Source organism: Xenopus laevis, chromosome 1L (assembly GCF_017654675.1).
Source record: "Xenopus laevis strain J_2021 chromosome 1L, Xenopus_laevis_v10.1, whole genome shotgun sequence".
In the NCBI taxonomy this organism is placed as follows: domain Eukaryota; kingdom Metazoa; phylum Chordata; class Amphibia; order Anura; family Pipidae; genus Xenopus; species Xenopus laevis.
The window spans coordinates 62,665,335-62,683,405 of record NC_054371.1 but is presented as its reverse complement, the minus strand read 5'-3'; the positions used below and the strand labels follow the sequence as shown (position 1 = coordinate 62,683,405).

General features: G+C 41.5%; 1 protein-coding gene across 2 annotated transcripts; it reads left to right on the top strand.

The window, feature by feature from the left end:
- Nucleotides 1-3,370: 3,370 nt before the first annotated feature.
- LOC121402882 (OTU domain-containing protein 4-like) lies at nucleotides 3,371-16,773 on the top strand. 2 transcript variants are annotated; one of them, XR_005966837.1, is made up of 3 exons: nucleotides 3,371-4,313; nucleotides 9,729-9,924; nucleotides 15,590-16,773. XR_005966837.1 is itself a non-coding variant. In XM_041589618.1 (2 exons), exons 1-2 carry the CDS (start codon nucleotides 4,173-4,175, stop codon nucleotides 9,858-9,860), a joined length of 273 nt encoding a protein of 90 aa, XP_041445552.1. In that variant the 5' UTR covers nucleotides 3,703-4,172; the 3' UTR covers nucleotides 9,861-9,924. The 2 variants fall into 2 exon arrangements, 1 of the variants encoding a protein (XP_041445552.1); XM_041589618.1 differs by lacking the exon at nucleotides 15,590-16,773 and having other exon boundaries at nucleotides 3,703-4,313.
- The last annotated feature ends 1,298 nt before the right edge of the window (nucleotides 16,774-18,071 follow it).

Sequence of the window (18,071 nt, the reverse complement as noted above, 5' to 3'; positions counted from 1 at the left end):
ACCTGCGCAGCTCTCCGCTGCTTACGTCATCTGCTCCCGCCGCTCCGCACAGCAATCGCATGAATTCTTGGCCAGGGCATTGGTGATCTTCAGTCACACTGAAATCTTTCTCCTGGTGGCAGGGGTTATTTAGCAGCGACCAAATCTTCAGAATAAATCTTTTAGAGATACTGGTTGGGGAATAATTGTATACTTGCTACCTGTTATTTCTATAGTGTGTCAAAAGCCAAATAAGTATAAAAGTAATCACTTGCCCATATATTGTGTCGAAATACATATGCAGTACTTCTAATGTATTGTGGATTACCAAAATAAAATGCTAGCTTTTTTTTTTATTTATTAAAAAAAATTAATAAATAATAGTAGCTTCAGTTTATAAAAACGCACACGTCCACAGGTCCATCCATGAAGTTTAACCTCCCTGGTAGGACTACGTGGAAGTTTTTGGCGCGATCCAACACGCTGCAACAAGATGCCTGCGGCAAATCGCATGCAACGGAAATAAGGTAAGTGAATGCATTGTCGGATGGTGTTGCAGCGTTAATCTGACGTGACATGACAGTCGGATACAGACGCTGTGCCTTCATCTGACAGTCGTGACGCGTCGGAGCAACGCTGCACTTCATCCGACATTTTCATTACTTACCTTTTTTCCGACACTTGTGATTTGACGCCGGCGTTTTGTTGCAGCGCGTCGGATTGCGCCGAAAATGTCCATGTAGTCCTACCCATGTCAATGAAGTGAAACCTAACTGCTAGTTGATCCATAATTAAAAAGCCTCTCTCCAGTCGAGTTAGCCTCAGGTGAAAATGCACCTTTGACTTAACATTTAGCAAGAAGCAGAGGTATTCTGAGACAATTTGCAATTGCTTATCATTTTTTATTATTTTTGAGTTATTTAGCTTTTTATTCAGCATCTCTCCGGTGTGCAATTTCAGCAATCTGGTTGCTAGCAACCATGCATGAATTTGAATAATAGATTGAAATGTGCATAGAAGAGGGTGTGGATAGAAAGATCTTGTATGAGAAAGGCATGGTGCGAGGGGGCGTGGCACAGGGGGGGCGCATTGCCATGCTTTCGCTTCAGGCAGCGGAAAGGCCAGATTCACCCCCTGGAAATTCCACACATACAACAACCTGATACCATGCCAGTTGTCTTTAATGTACAGATCAACTAAGTGATGCTGCCCAGAGTCTCATCTTTCAAAAATTAAACTTTGCAAGTAGAGGTATTAGAGATGTGCTATCTATTTAGAAAACCATTACCTAAAAAGCTCAGAAACAATTGTCCTTTATTGTTTGATGTATTTGCTTTTTCTCTGTAATAGGCAGTAGCTTCTATCTCAGTACAGTGTTTCATGATGACAATGTATTACACAGGAGTAGCCTAAGACAGTTTGCAGTTGGTCTTTAATTTTTTATTGGCTTTTTTTTCTTTTAATTATTTATTTTCATTTTCAAACAGTGCACATTACAGGAAAATGTGGTTGCTGGACATTTCCCAACCCAATGGGGCAATTATACATTTCCCAAATTTACCATATATTCCTGTGTCTTATGAAAAGATATAGCCATTAAGGTTAGAACAGCGACCAACAACTGTGTCTGTGGCTTTTTAATAATCCTTTTTAGTGCAGATCTCAAGTTAGGAATTTAAGATATCCATTTTTAGTGTTCCACTTACCCTAGTAACCAGGCAGTGATATGAATTGCAGGCTACAAGATGAAAATGAGAACACTTGAATAGAAAGAATAAAACTAACGTCTGCTCTCAAATTAATCTGAGATAAGGGGGCACATTTACTTAGGATCGAAAATTGAGGTTTAATTAACCCTCGATATTCGATCGTCAAAGTAAAATCCTTTGACTTTGAATATCGAAGTCGAAGGATTTACCGCATTTCCTTCGTTCTTATGATCGAAGGTAAAATCATTCGATCGAACAATTAAATCCTTCGAATCGAAAGATTCGGAGGATTTTAATCCATCGATCGAACGATTTTCCTTCGATCCAAAAAAGCTAGGAAAGCCTATGGGGTTAACATTGATGCTCGGTAGGTTTTAGGTGGCGAAGTAGGTGGTCGAAGTTTTTCTAATGGTCGAATAGTGAAACGATTTTTAGTTCGAATCGTTTGATTCGAAGTCCTGGTCGAAGTAGCCAATTCGATGGTCAAAGTAGCCAAAAAATAATTCAAAATTCAAAGTATTTTTTATTCTATTCCTTCACTCGAGCTAAGTAAATGTGCCCCTTAGACTTTGTTGAGGCCACTAGCCAGATTTTGTTTCAGAAAACATTCCAAAACTCATTTGAAAGATCAAATGTATATTGGCTTGGGACACCACTGTCTACATTATTTTTATTATTGAGATTGAGCTGAACTGACACTTTAAGGTCTGTCAAGGTTTGTTATGTTGAGTTTTATATTATCTTCCTGTAGAACACATTTCAGCAAAGGGAATAAGTCCCGAATAGAAGCTGTAAAATAAGTCTGCTTTCAGTTTGTGAGCACCAAATTCAAGAGGCCATTCTAGTGATAGAGGTCAAACCGTAATTTTAGGAGAAAGAAATAAAACCCAGGGGTTTTCACTATATTGGTTGGTGGCAGTGCTAGGCAAAGCAAGCTTGTTCTTGCTTATACAGTTATGGGACCTGTTATCCAGAATGCTCTGGACCTGGGGTTTGCCGGATAACGGATCTTTCTGTAATTTGGATCTTTATCCCTTAAGGTTACTAGAAAATCATGTAAACATTAAATAAACCCAATAGGCTGGTTTTCCTTCCAATAAGGATTCATTATATGTTAGTTTGGATCAAGTTCCAGGAACTGTTTTATTACAGAGAAAAACAAAATCATTTTTAAAAATTTGGATAAAATGGAGTCTATGGGAGACGGCCTGTAATTCAGAGCTTTCTGGATAATGGCATTCCGGATAAGGGATCCCATACTTATACCAATACAGCTGAAGTTTTGTACTTTGGGCAGAGTTGGATTATCTGTTAGGCACTCATCTAGGATAGGGTTGCCTCTTGGCTGGTATTTATTTGTGGCTGATATTTCACCAGCCGGGCCTGTAACAATTCTGTTTAGTGCCAATGTTATTAATAGGGAATAAAGATAACAATATAGGAAAGTATTTTCTCCAGAAAAATAGTTACCATACCTAGGGCCCATCTGATATGAGAGGCCCAGAAACTGCATAGGAGTCCCTTGGCCAGAGGTGCATTTAATTGTGGACAATTTTAAATACTGACTAATTCCCTCATGAAAACATCATTCTCAACAACTTTCCAATATGTTATGCAGTTCATTTAAGAAGGCGCTGTCCCAGGCAAGACTCCCATTCCCATAGTAGCTTTTTATTTTCAGGTATGTGAAAAAGTTGGATTTTACTTCAACATGAACCAACTTTCAGACGCAATCACACTAACAGATAACATTACAATCATTGACTGTCATCGATGTGTATTGGAGTCAAGTTTCTTAGAATGTGATTTCATGACTTCACGAGTGTCTTTTATGAGAGGGTTCGTTCCTTGTCTCAAGCCAGACAAGGCATTGCAGTGGGTTGTGCGTCAGGGAGACGTATAAAGAAGGAGTCAGCTTGTGACAAACAGGTAATGGTTTATTATGACAGAAATATGATATGACATTAGCGATGTTGTTGTGATGGCGCCGTTGACAAGTAATACGCTCCACACAGTGTGCGCCTGGGACATGTAGTCCTGACTGAGAGAGACTCTGCGCCTGTCCAAGGTGATCCCGGCACTTCCGGCTCCGCCCCCTCCCGCACGCACAGACCTCTCAGCGCCCTGCCCCTCACTCTGCTAAACTGAAAACAAAACTTTTGTTTCTGGGAGCACTTTCGTTTCAGGTCTGTTGTGTCACTGCGCTTGCTTTGTTTGCAGCTACTAGCGCAGGCGAGAGACATGAACGGGAGAGCTTTGCTGGCCGCTCTACACTAGCAGGGGGCCCTGTCTGTCACTTCCATCAGGTGCTGCTGCACGTGGAGACCCGTGTGTGCCCCTCTGTCTCATGCCCTCCACACCCAGACTAATAGAGCCCCTCTCCTCCTGCCACACAGTCCCTCTGCCATGCGGGCTAGATAAGGGCCAGCCTGCTAGTGTGCGCTTTAGCTTCACTCTTTGCTTTCCGGCGGGAGGTGGGCAGCCATGGATGGGCAGGGAGAAAAGGGCACCGTTGCCTGCAGTAAGGATGAAGCTGCCATGGACTCCTATCTGAGATCCGAGGGGCTGTACAGGAAGAAGATAGCGAAGGACGGCTCGTGTCTATTCAGGGCTGTGGCCGAGCAGGTAATAACGAGAACGTCCCCCTATAATTCAATAAGTGTGTGCTGCCTGTGAGTCACGTGTCCAGCCTCATGCTACTGCTGCACCAAAGGGGGTGTGTGCTGGTGGGTACTATAGTTTCACTACAGATGTAGGGCCAAGGGCTGGACACCACTGCATTGCATCCTGGGTGTTTATGGTGTAAAAGGGATCAGAGTGTGTACTATAGTGTGACACACCTTTCTTTGGACTAACACTACTGTTGCTTTAAGCTGGCCATAGACGCAAAGATCCGGTCGTACGAATCGAGGATCCAAGTGTGGAGAGTCCCGACATTTTTCGTCCGTCGGAGATCGGTCGTTGGGTCGATCGGACAGGTTAGAAAATTTCTGTCGGCTGCCGATCGATTTTCAGTGGGAGACTGTCACTAGCTCTGGTCGGACATAACTATCGTACATAACTATGTTCAGGGGCAGAACATTGGCTGATCTGTTCTTTTACTACTTTATTTGATCTGAATGGTTAGTGGCAGGTCGGGAGATGGCGACATCCGATCGCTTGAGGATCTTTGCGTCTATGGCCAGCTTTACTGAGCAAATAGCTGTCCACCTCCCAGCCCATCCAGCTGCTACATTCCATACACTTGCAGTCATTATTCTGTTCTTCACTCCCACCATCACAAAGTCTGCTCACTCCACAAACTTAGCACCTAAACTTGCCACCATCTGTGTGTCCTCTTGTCTACATAGAAAACCTCACACACCTGATAATTGTGTGCTGGTCAGTGATGTTACACAATGGCATTGTCCCTGTACTTACTCTTGCTCACCTGTGAATTTCTAGGTGAATATATAATATAATCTCAGACAGGTCAACTACACACCTTTCACTGTCTCCTTTTTTCTTATTGTTCTTAACATCTGTGACTGCTTCTCTCACCTGTCACTGTTTCTCACAGCTATCACAGTCTTGGGACCTCTCCTCCCACCTGTCACTATTCCCAGACTGCTGCTGCTGACATCTGTGATTATTTCTCTTTCAATGTTATTGACTTCACGTGAAACCTGTACCTATTCCCAGTAGGGATGAATCGGTGCATCCCTAATTCCCAGACTGCCCCACACAACTGTCAGTTCTCCTGCCTCAGTTCCTGGACATCCCCACATGTCTGCTACTGTCTCTGTTCTAACTGCTCAGATTTTGTTGTCTCCTTATGAACTTCTTATTCTACCTGTCTGGCTCACAGAAACTGTATCTCAACCTTTCTTTGTTCTTGACTTTATTCGTATCCCTTATACGGAGTCTCCTCTGTTTCAGGACTTCTATGACTATCCTTAAACTGGTTCTCATAATTCTCATTCCAGACAGCCCCTCACACCAGCTTCTGTTCCCAGACCTCCTCTTTCACTGGTCACTCACACTTTCCTAGTTCTGAATTGTTTTGTTACATCTGTAACGAGTCACAAATTTCCCATTGCATTTATTTTCATTCTCAGACTTGGGCTCCCACCTGTTGATATACTGCATCACACACATGTAACTATGTGACGTTTCTTCACATCTTTCCTTGTTTGTAGACTTAGACTTTTTACTAAATTAGTTGGTATTTTCAGATAATTGACAGACCTCTTTTCACACCCTTTGTTGTGACCTCTCTTTTCTTTACATTATCATAATCTATTCATATAACACCAGCATATTGATGCATCTCGTAATCAATTTATACCAAATAGGGATTTAAGAAACAAGTAGTGACTAATAAAATTAGCTTGAGAGGGCCCTGCTCACATCCATTCCGTTTTGTTATTCCTTGTTGTTCATGTTTCCCCCTCTTTGTGAGACATCTACAACTCCTTTCTATCCTCTCGGCACAAACATCACTCTTCACAGCCCCTTTTATCTGCCCGTTGCTCTTTATTAGCTCTTAAACTCCCTTGCTTTTATACCAGCTTCCCTCCCATTTGACATACCTCCCTTTTTTTTCCAGCCTCTGGACCCACCCCTCCACTTTTACTGGCTTCTGATTCTACCCTTCCCTCTTAGCTGGCCTTGGTTGTATGCTCAATTTGTTTCTAGATAAAATTCTTTGTTGAGTTAAAATGAGAAAAATCTATGTGTAATTAGACCTTTTAATATTCACATTCAGTGATTAGTGACTGGCCAGTCTACTATATTCCATATATGGGATCTGTTATTGAAAAAGCTCTGAATTGCCCACTTTAGCTCCTCAGCACATACTGCACATTTTGATGCCTAGGCATCATTCACATTTATTTGCGAATTTTCTGTCTTCTACTCATAGCCTTGAATGCTGGTAAAATTATTTAGACTGTGTTCTGAATCTGAGCTTCGAATTTTCCATTATTAACAGCAATCACCAGTCTGACCTGCCATGTTGGATGCCTGTTCTATAGCTGCATATATTCTTATTGCCAGCGGCATCTTCAAAAATGCTCCAGCTGTGCAATATTATCTGTTACAATTCTTGTACCAGCTTGTCTGTACTTTCCTAAGGCATCATTTTTTTAAATGCAGAATGTTGCTGACGTCGGCCTCAGAGTGCTATGGCTGGACTTTGCCTTGCGTTACAGTAGTCTCTGCCAGTTTCTAGCTCCCAGGTGTTTCTGTGGATATCATTAGCAGAAGGAATGCTTCAGATGCCTGGGATTAGGTTCTCAAACTAATTATGCATATATGAGACCCTTTATCCAGAATGTTTGGGACCTGGGGTTTTCTGGATAACAGATCTTTCTGTAATTTAGATTTTCCTCCCTTAAGTCTACTAGAAAATCATGTAAGTATTAAATAAACCCAAGAGGCTGGTTTTGCTTCCAGTTAGGATTAATTGTATTTTAGTTGGGATCAAGTACAAGGTACGGCTATATTATTACAGAGAAAAAGAAAATCCTTTTTAAAAATGTGGATTATTTGGATGATATGGAGTCTATGGGAAATTGCCATTACGCAATTCGGAGCTTTTTGGATAACGGGTTTTCAGGTAACAGATCCCATACCTGTGTGTGTGTGTGTATGTGTGTCTATACACACACACACGTATGGGATCTGTTACCTGGAAACCAGTTATCCAAAAAGCTCAGAATTAGTTCTAGTCTGGAGGTCTTCAGCCTGTGTACTAAAGAGATACTGACACCTGAAATTAAACTTTTTTTTACACCTATTATAATATTGGCTTTGCAAGCTACTTCTAACTTTGCCATAAAGTATTTGCATGATGCTTTTACATTACCTGTCTGATCGCCCATGTTCCTGTATGAGGGGGCTGCCATATTTGTGCAGCAGGAGTCCGTTAGCATTAGAAACTGTAACTAACAGGCTGAGATGGGACAGTCAGGTTGGCAAAGTCAGAGTGTCAGAGAGTCAGGCTTAGGAACTTCAACTAACAATTATATACAAAAACAAACCTCTCAGCAAAAAATGATCACCATGACCTATAGGTAACATTTAATGTACATTCATATGCTAAAATTCATTTTTTAGTGTCAGTATCACTATACCAGTGGCATAAATATGGGCCAGAAGGTCTCACCTTGTGGAAAGGGTGGCCTCATCTGATCAGTTGAATCCCCCCCCCCCCAAAAATGTTATCTTGAATTTAATGTGAATCACTGGAAGTTAGTGGGGATGCTGGATAGAATGATCGTTGATAATACCTGCAATGAATAGTCTCCCTGCAAACCCAGGCATTGCCTTATCAAACACTTTGGGTCTCCTCTGAATTCAGCGTGCATTAGTTTAGGACAGTCTCTACTAAATCATGTCACGCTGTGTTCAGAGGAGTGCACATTGCCAGTCGACTGCTGTGCAAGGTTTTCTGTTAACAATGAGCTTGGTTTTGTAATGTGGGAAGATGTCATTCGCAACTATCATTCAGTCTTGTATCCAGCAGCTCCACTGACTACCAGTTATTACTGTAAAGAGAAAGGGGACGAATGGGGTTTAAACAGTGAGCATGAGAAGAGGAGAATAAGAGAGAAAAGAAGCAGAATAAGAAAAGTGAATGGAAGAGGACAGAATATGTGAAATGTGAAGCACAGATAGGAAGAAAAAGAGTGTATTTAGAGAAAGGGATAACAGAAAAGAAAGGAAGAGAGGGAAATCAGTCCAGGAGTGTTTTTCTGCAGGTGTTGTTCCTAGTAACTTTCTCTTTGTTAAAGAGCAGTGATATGCCATTAGAACTGTACTGAACTGGCCATAGACGCACTGATAATATCTTACGCCAGAAGATCTGGATATCAGTCGGCTCGTCGATTGGGCTGGCTGGAAAATTTTAAATAGCTGCCTTTGAAGGCACCCGAACATCAGCCATTGTTACTGCTTAATGGTCAGATACAGGTAGAATTCTATTGTTTCTACCTGTGTATCTGACAATTCAGCTCTTCATGCGTGTATTTTCCAGGAAAGATTGTAATTGTAATGTCTATGGCCACCTTTACTTCATTTATGATCTGACAGCATAGTGACATAGTTAGGTTGACTAAAGACACATGTCCATCACGTTCAACTTAACTTTATTTTAACCTGCCTAACTGCTAGTTGATCCAGAGGAAGGCAAAAAACCCCATTTGAAGCCTGTCCAATTTGCCTCAGGGGGGAATTATTAATCCAATGAAAATGGAGGAATTGGTGACCTGCTATATAATAACTGTGCTTACAACATTATACACACAAAGATGCAGCTTACTCTGGTGAGTGGGATGCTGTTCCACTCAGCTGTGTCAGTGCACTAGAGTGTCAGGGTTCTGTGAATAAAGCTAGGATTAGATTTATATGCGCCCCTTAACAGATTTAAAAAATACAGTAGAACCCCAATTTTATGTTTTTTAGGGGACCAGGAAAATGTAAAATCAGGGAAATGTATTATGCCTAATAAATAGGTGGGACCACAAAACAAAAATGTAAAATGAGGGAAAACTTAAAATCAGGGGATGTAAAATTGAGGTTCCAATGTTAAGGTGGCCATACACGGGCAGATAAAGCTGCCGATATCGGTCGTTTGGACCGATTTGACAGCTTATCTGCCCGTGTATGGGCGCTTCCGACGGGTCATCCCGATCGATATCTGGCCACGATATCGATCGGGAAGGTTGGATTTTTACCCGACCGACCCGTCGGAGCCGATTGGCGCATCGTAATTTGATCGTTCGGCCATACGGCCGAACGCTCGAATTACCCCCGATATAGCCACGCAGTTTAGTGGCATATCGGGGAAAGATCCGCTCGTTTGGCGATGTCGCCAAACGAGCGGATCTTTAAGTCTCTGGCCACCTTTGCATATGAAAATCTGTCACGTTGAAGCTGGTTTTTGATTGAGTTCTACTCCTGAATAATTAGAAATGTGCTTAAAATAATGTCCTCATTATGTGAGAATATTTCATATAAATGTTTTTTTTTTCTACAATATAACTTTTTTTCTTGTAGGCTATGCACTCGCAGTCAGAACATCTGAAGATAAGAAAATCCTGTATAAAATATTTGCGTGAAACTCGTGGACAGTATGAAGCGGCAATAAAAACATTTATCAGAGTTGAATTGGAACAATCTTTTGGATAGTCTTTCAGGCGAGTTGGGGTTCTATGAAACTGTTTGTATTTCTCACTCAAACTAAACAACATAGGTGAGTAGAAAAATGGTTCATTTTTCCCTGAACTGGACATGAATGGCTGTATCAAAACACTTCCCATGGTATCATACTGGGAAACCTTTTTCATATTACTCTCCTATTTTAACTGAAATTATGGAAAACTACGATTTGCCCAAAATGTAATCAGAGTGAAGCAAATAAGTGGCATGCATTAAGGGGATGCCCAAAAATGAAGACATTTTGGTAGGACGTGTGATATTTCTTTAAAGGTATCGTTCACCTTTGAGTTAACTTTTAGTATGATGTAGAGAGTGAAATTCTGAGAAAATTTGCAATTCATTTTCATATTTTATTTGTGGTTTTTGAGTTATTCAGCAGCTCTCCTGTTTGCATTTTTAGCAATATAGTTGCTAGGGTCCAAATTACTCTAGCCACCATGCGCTGATTTGAACCAGAGACTGGATTATGAATAGGACAGGCACTGAATAGAAAGATGAGTAATAAAAAGTAGCAACAATAAATTTGTAGCCTTACAGAGCATCTGGTTTTTAGATGGGGGTCAGTGACCCCCATTTGAAAGCTGGAACTTAAAAGTTGCTTCACACTTGCCATTCTATACCACACTAAAAGTTAACTTAAAGGTGAACCACCCCTTTTTTTTTTTTTTTTTAAATTTGTTTTTTTTTATTGAAGTCTTGTCACAGATTTAAATGTACATTCATACATTGATGTCCTCATTGTTACAAGTGGAACATTTATTAAACAATAATAAAAGGATTTTGAGTAAAGCCTGTTTTGTTTGCTCGTTTTCAGAGAATATGGACATATTATAGCAAACTTGGTAGTGGCGTCACATTTATAAAATCGCCACTATTTCAGTCCAGGTGACTATGAGAGACCTCTTCTATTTTCAAATCCTAATAAGTATTAACAAAACAACAACGTAAAATAAAACATTTAGATCAGTTATGCCCATTACTCGCCCTTGTTAAAAGGGCATCTATATGTTTTCCTTTATCTATGTGTCTGTGAATCCTGGGAGGCAGCCCATTTTAGTCAGACCGTATTGCTAGAATAAGAGGGTTAGTTCCTCGGAGGCTTTCTAGGTCGTACCACGTGGTTCTGTAAAATGTAGAGACTGTCAGTTTTCTTATGTCAGGGGGGAGACTTAGGATATAAGTGGTCCATATGTCAAAAAATTTGCTAGTATGGGATATTTTGTTTATGGATGCTTCCAGCCAGTCCATGTGGAATAGGAAATGCAGTTTATTTTTTACTAAATTCATGGAGGGTGGGTTGGGTGATAACCATTCCTGTAATATAGCTTTCCTAGGAGCTGCGGCTAACCGTTCTGCTAGAGCTTTATTGGCCCTGGTAATTTGTTGGGTGTTCTTGAGTTTACTAAATAGAGCCCATTCGATGTCAGGTTCGAATTGTTTTTTGGTCAGAGAATGCCAATATTCATATACCTCCAACCAGAAGGTTTTGATAATTGGGCATGACCACCTGCAATGAATTAGGGAGGCATCAGCTGTTGAGCATCTTAAACACGATGGGCTGGCTAGCAATCCCATTTTGAACCGTCTTAGTGGGGTCAGGTAGGATTGGTGTAGTATTTGCAGGGTCATGATCTGATTTTGACTGGATGGTAGTAGGTGCATTGAGTGAGAGTGCATTGTCACAATGTCTGATGTTGAAGATCCTGAAATTATGTCAGTCCATTTTCCAAAAGAGGTGTCATTTTCCAATGGGTCTAGGTTTGTTCTTGTAAGTTTGTAAATGTAGGATGTGGAGCGTGGTGTGTTAGTTCCCTTCCATATATGGTTTAATGGACTAGATATGTCTTGCTCTGTCATCTTACGTAATACGTCCCTCGCATAGTGGGTAGCTTGTAAGTAGTGGAAATGTTGTCTGCAAAGAATCGGGTGTTTAGCAGATGCTTCTGCGTGTGTCATGACATGTAGTGTGCTAGTCAGTATGTCTCTTATGCAGTAGATGTCAGGTAGTGAATGTATTCGATAATGGACCATTTGGGAATTGTTTATTACCAGTCCAAGGTAGATATAGGGAAAGGGCTTGTGTGGTGTTTCCTTTATGTCGGGCGTGTCTCCAGGCTTTGTAAGTGCCCATAAAGAGAGGGTTAGTTTTTTGGTCGTGTGTGAGTTCATTAGGTGGGAGGTGGAGTAAGGGATTTAAGTATGTAGTATCCATAAGCTCTTGTTCTAGGTCTAAGTTGCTGTATGTGTTAGTATTGTATATCCAGTCACCAGCATGACGCAACAAGGCAGCTTCATTATAGTCTTCAACACTTGGAACGTTAATACCTCCATTCATTTTTTGTTGCTGTAGTTTTAGTAGGGCTATTCGGGGCCTTTTGCCTTTCCAAATGAAGTTCCTGAAAATTTTATTGATTAGTTTTAGGTCTTTGCGTTTGAGGTAATATGGTAACATTTGGATCTTAAAAAGTATTTTTGGAAAATATATCATTTTGATTAAATGTGTTCTGATTAAAAAGGAGATGTTTGCTGTTTTCCATTTATCGAGGTCATTCTGGATGTTGGAGATAGCTTGTTTTATGTTTAGCTGGTAGGTATCTGTGTGATGGCTTGCAAATGTGATGCCTAGATATGTAATATAGTGTTGTGCTTTGTTGAATGGTATATTTTGTGTCCAGTCTGTATGGGTTGTATGTTTTAATTTGATAGAGGTGAACCACCCCTTTAACAAGCACCTTCTTAATTTTACTCCCCTCTCCCCTGAATGGGGGAAGACAGTCCGAGATATACCTTCAGAAGAAAAGCGTTCTGATGTTGCACTGCTCAGAAAAGATGCACTTCTCTGTCTTTCGTTGCCAATTTACAGAGCTTTCCAATGCATGCGCAGTGTTCTAGGTCCATTAGAGAAGAAATGAGCCCCACTGCGCTACTCTGCATGTATTTGTCAGCGATACATTCAGGGACACTTTTCCAAGTAATGGACTATGTGGGGAAGAAGCAGGGAGGGGGCCAATGGAGGATAGTGGATGGGGGCTTTCTCTTTGGGGAGTTTAGTTTTTTTGAAAGTCTGATTTGTACCCAGCGTTGATTATTTCCTGCCAGTGTCTTTTCAGAATTCAAAAATTATGAAAAACACCAACCATAAATTGTCATGCCTGTACTAACTGTCTACACTCCAGACCTGGGCAATATTTTCCCTTTTTTTATTGTATTTGAATTTGCACGTTTCATAGCTTTTTATTCAGCAGCTCTCCAGTTTGCAATTTCAGCAATCTGTTTGCTTGGGTTCAGATTACCCTAGCAACCATGCATTGATTTGAATAAAGACAGGAATATGCATAGAAGAGGGTCTGAATAGAAAGATGAGTCATAAAAATAGCAATAACAATACATTTGTATCTTTACAATGCATTTGTTTTTTAGATGGGGTCAGTGACCCCTATTTGAAAGCTGGAAAGAGTCAAAAGAATAAGGCAAATCATTTAAAACCTATCAAATAAATAAATAATCAAGACCAATTGAAAAGTTGTTTAGAATTAGCCATTCTGTAACATACTAAAAGTTAACTCGAGGGTGACCCCCCCCTTTAATCTAACACACACGTCAGTTTTACTAGAAATCAGTTAACCAACAATGGACCAGATTTAATTCCACAAAGAAATGCTATGGTGTATCATGTGACAAGATTCAATTTGAGGAGAGAAAACTTCTCTACTAATTCAATTCCAGATTGTTAATGTAGACTTCAATAGAGTTGTAAAGCTTTTTCTCATCAAACTGAATCTGGCCCAATGTTTTTGGAATATGGGAGAACCCTGGAACACCCAAGAGAACATATAACTTCCAAGTACATGTGCCCTGGTCAGACTCACCCCTAACACTAAGAGGCAGCAGCAGGTCTGGACTGAGAAGTAAAATAGGACCTGCCATTTTAGGTACACAGAGGCCCAAACAGCCCCCAACAGCCTACTAAATAGTGACTTTCTATGGGACCTTATAGCAGCCCCTCTGGCATTTGCCAGAACCCACATATTGCCAGTCCGGGCCTGGGCAGCAGTGATCTATTGTGTTTAAGTTCCATATGCTCAAGGATCTTTATTTTCAAAAAGCTAAGGTGCCATATACAGTACTGTATGTACCATGGATATTGGTAGTTCATAAGCTGGACAGGTTTGAAAAAGCCATGACAATTCACAAATGTATGATGCATCGACATTTGACACAAAAAATAACGAAGTAAAAGAAAGGTGGGAATATACATATTGGTGGCATACTGTACACGATTGGCCCATGTATGGTTGCCTTAAAGTGGCTACCTCCTACCGCCATTTTGTGTCCCCTATCGAACCTTTGCAGCATTGGACTGGGGTGTTCAGAGCCAACCAGGGCTGTAACCTAAAGATCCCCATTGCAACCTCAAGGGCCTCCTGGTGTCTGCCTTACCCATAACAAGTACATTTTACAAAGCCATTTGTCATTTTTAAGGCATACACCTGAAACATCTTCTGATAACTTAATATATTTATGCAACTTAAATAAGGAAATGGTTTTCAGAGCTGCTGAATAGGACACCTTGTTGTTCCTGATACAGTGCTATATGCTGACTTGATTCTAAGTGCACTCAGCAGACTAACATATTCCTGTACTGGAGTGGCACAAAATCTTCACACACGGTTTAAATAAAATTCTATTTCTCTTACCCAGCTGACAAGCTGAAAGAACAGAAACGGCAGCAAGGAGCACTTTATCCTCAGCCATGTTTGAGAGATCCTGTGTTTTCGAGATCCGGTCTGTGTATTAAAAATACAGAATGATTTGGTCAGTGTACAAGACACAACTCAACCAGCCTTGCTCAAACACTCACTGTGAGGACAGGTCTTGTGTTTGTAAGTGATACATGGGAACATCTACCATTTCCAAGCAAAGGTACTTAGGAAAAGGTAGTGGTACCTAGGGGAAGAGCACTCGGAAGAGACATGAAAAAGAACTGTGCATTTATTTATACCCACCTCTGTCAACTGTGGGACTGCTGTAATTCAAGAACTGTGTTAGTTAGTCAGTCAGAGTGTTTTATCCACCTGTCAAATACCTCCCCATGTGTCCCAACTGCAGGAGTCGCTAAATGCATTTTTTTCCATATACATTTCATTATTGGGGCAAATATCTGTGTGTTTTATTACCTAGTTGGACTTGAATTGGATCCCTCAATGTCCACTATTCGATCCTAGTTCCCCGTTCTCTCCCAAATTTCAAGAGGACTTTCCAGGTTTGCTGGATTAGCAGCCTGTAAACAGTCAGGTCTAAGTGAATGTGATCCCATTCAAAGGTAGAGTGCCAAGAAATTTCTTATTTTAGCAATTAATAACTGACATTCCATATCAGAAGAAAGGATAAAAATATCTGATGCTTAAAGGGGTGGTTCTCCTTCAAACAAGCACCAGAAATAAAGACTTGTTCCAATTACTTTCTATTTTCCATTTGTCACTGTTTTTCTACATGCAAAGTGTCTTTTTTCACCTTTTAAAGCAGCTCTGGGAGGGGGGTCACCGACCCTGTAACCTGTTCTAAATTGATACATGTAGTTGATACATTTCTTATCTTTGTTCCTGCTAAGCAGGCTATATCCCATTAAAAGAGAATGAACGTTTCACAAAGACATAGGCCAGATATGCTAACCATTGTGTTTTGTGCTTCTTTTCTAGACCAAGGCAACCACAGCACTTTCGAAGATATGCAGCTTTTCACTTAATGGGAGAAATATTAACAACTATTGTTCTAAGTGACAGGGTGCTGCCTACCCCTAGTCCAGCAAGTGTTAGCTCAGTGAGAAGTGTATGCGCTCTCTGGTCAAAGTGCTTTGCGCACACGCGTCCTCGGTTGCGCACAATTGCGCACATGCGTCCTTGGTTGCGCACAATAGCGCACACGCATCCTCGGTTGCGCACGAGTGCACACATGCGTCCTCGGTTGCGCACGATTGCGCACATGCGTCCTCGGTTGCGTGCCATTGCGCACTGATGCTGTGGGGGCTGAAGTGGCCGGCCTGGCCCAGCAGTGGCTATGATTCCATGTGACACCGTGTTGGAATGGATTGTTACAGCAGCAAAGGTCCCTTTGGTGGCATATCTGTGGTACACTGATAACACATTTTCAGAATATGAAGTGCCCTGTAAAACATCAGACTATTCATTTAAGTCACAAACAATGGACTATAATGACAATGGAGGTCATCTGTCTGCATCATACACAGACCAAGATGACTAGATTGATAGACCGTCAGCTATTCTGGAAATATAATCAGAGTTCTGATCAGATTGCAGTTGGTCGCTCTGAAGTGAAAAGCCTGAGGTCACTGGCCTCCCATGTGATAATTCAGCCTACCAGTACCAGATGATTACTGTAATGTTCATAAAATGCACAGGGGATGTGCCTTGTCATCTTTTTGGTAATAATGTCTGATGCCAACACAGAAACAAGCTCATCTGGTTTTGTTCCTGGGCAAACTGTTTTATCATCAATCCGCCACATGAAGAATTTGCACAAATAATAATTAATCCCTCAACCCAAAAAATACCACAGCATTAAAAGGCCCACTGGGTAAACATCTTTCCCAATGCTACGAAAAAAGGGAAGAAAGCTAAAAATATTGGGGACCAGTAAGCAACCATACATTGCCTTGGTTTGGACAGTATGACAATCCCAAACACAAAGTTTCCCAGGGTGAAACACGTCTGTTACACATCTAAACAAAATGACATCTAATATATATGTATAAACAGCAGAGTTGCCAGGTTGTCTGTTTTCCAGCCAAATTGGGCTACTAATGTAAAGCCCAGGCAGGCTTTGAAAGTACAAACTAGCCAAGGTATGGATTTGGGCTACTTTTTGGGCCTTTGGCTGGTTTGTACTTTGTACCAAGCCTGCGTCTCCCAATGCATGTTGGGTAATGCAGTTTTTGTTTAACAATTTGCCAACTGACTACAATATCCAGCATGCAATGGGACTGACATGTGTAGACGTCAGGAGTTACCAGACTTTGGGCTCTGTACCCCATTCTCCCATCCTTCTTAAGCTTTCTTGCATTTTCCTCAATTTCAGACAATTTTGGGGCAAAAATCTGCTGGCCACCAACATGTCTAGAGGTTAAGCAATTTTACCAATATTTTTTGAAACTGTATTTGTATTAGGGCCTTATGGGGCACCTACACCTCCTGGGCCCCCCTCTGTAGTTACGTCCCTGGTGACGGGCGAATCTTTCCCATTCTGCAAAATAGGGAAAATTTGAAGAAGGCTTTTTTTCACATACATTCATTTTTTTTTTATATACTTTTTTCACTGCACTTGTGCTATTTTTGGGTTACAAAGGCCGGACCTACGGCGGCAAGATGTAGGGGCGATATGTCACCCAGGCACATTCTAAGGAGCTCTAATCCATAGCACTCCGGCACATGTGCCTGAAGGAGAGAGGTGCTAGGACCCTGCAGCCTAAGGGCGCCCAAGATGGAAATCCAAGACTGCCCCCGACCACTAGCTGAATCTTCTTGTCTGCTCACTTCAGGAAGCCTTGCGTTGGCTTCCGGCATGAAATTTCGCTCAAAGTGCAAAGTATCACATTTCTTTGCCGAAATCTGGGAAGCCTGTTCATGCCAGAGCTGACACAAGGCTTCCGGACACGAGCAGACGAGAAGATTTGGCTGATTTCTGCCCCGTCTGGCCCCAGCCTTAAAGGAGAATTCAACCCTAAAGTTAAAAAACCATACCCCCCCCTACCCTACATAGACCCCCATCCCTCCTCCCCCAGGCTAGCTGCTACCCCTGGCAAAAGCCCCTAAGTCTTTACTTAACCCTCCGTGCAGATTCTGTCCAGCGGAGTTCACAGGCATCATATATCGGCGCATGCGCAGTTGGAGTAATTTTCTGTTTCACGACAGCTGCGTATGCGACCAAACTCATGACAATTGCTGAAGTGCCAGTCTCATTCCGAAGATTACCGAAGCGGCTGAAGATGACGCTCGGGAACTCTGTTGGACAGAATCTGCACAGAGGGGTAAGTAAAGACTTAGGTGCTTTTGCCTTGGGTAGTAGCTAGGCTGGGGGGGAGGAGGGGGGTCTATGTAGGGAAGGGGGGTAGGGTTTTTTAACGTTAAGGTTGAATTCTCCTTTAAACAATAGAAATTAGAATAC

Bases quoted from the DNA above. Each gene is read 5' to 3' on its own strand.
- LOC121402882 (XM_041589618.1), top strand. From the start codon at position 4,173: ATGGATGGGCAGGGAGAAAAGGGCACCGTTGCCTGCAGTAAGGATGAA. The intron at 4,314-9,728 runs GTAATAACGAGA...TTTTTCTTGTAG, and splicing joins TCAGGGCTGTGGCCGAGCAG to GCTATGCACTCGCAGTCAGA.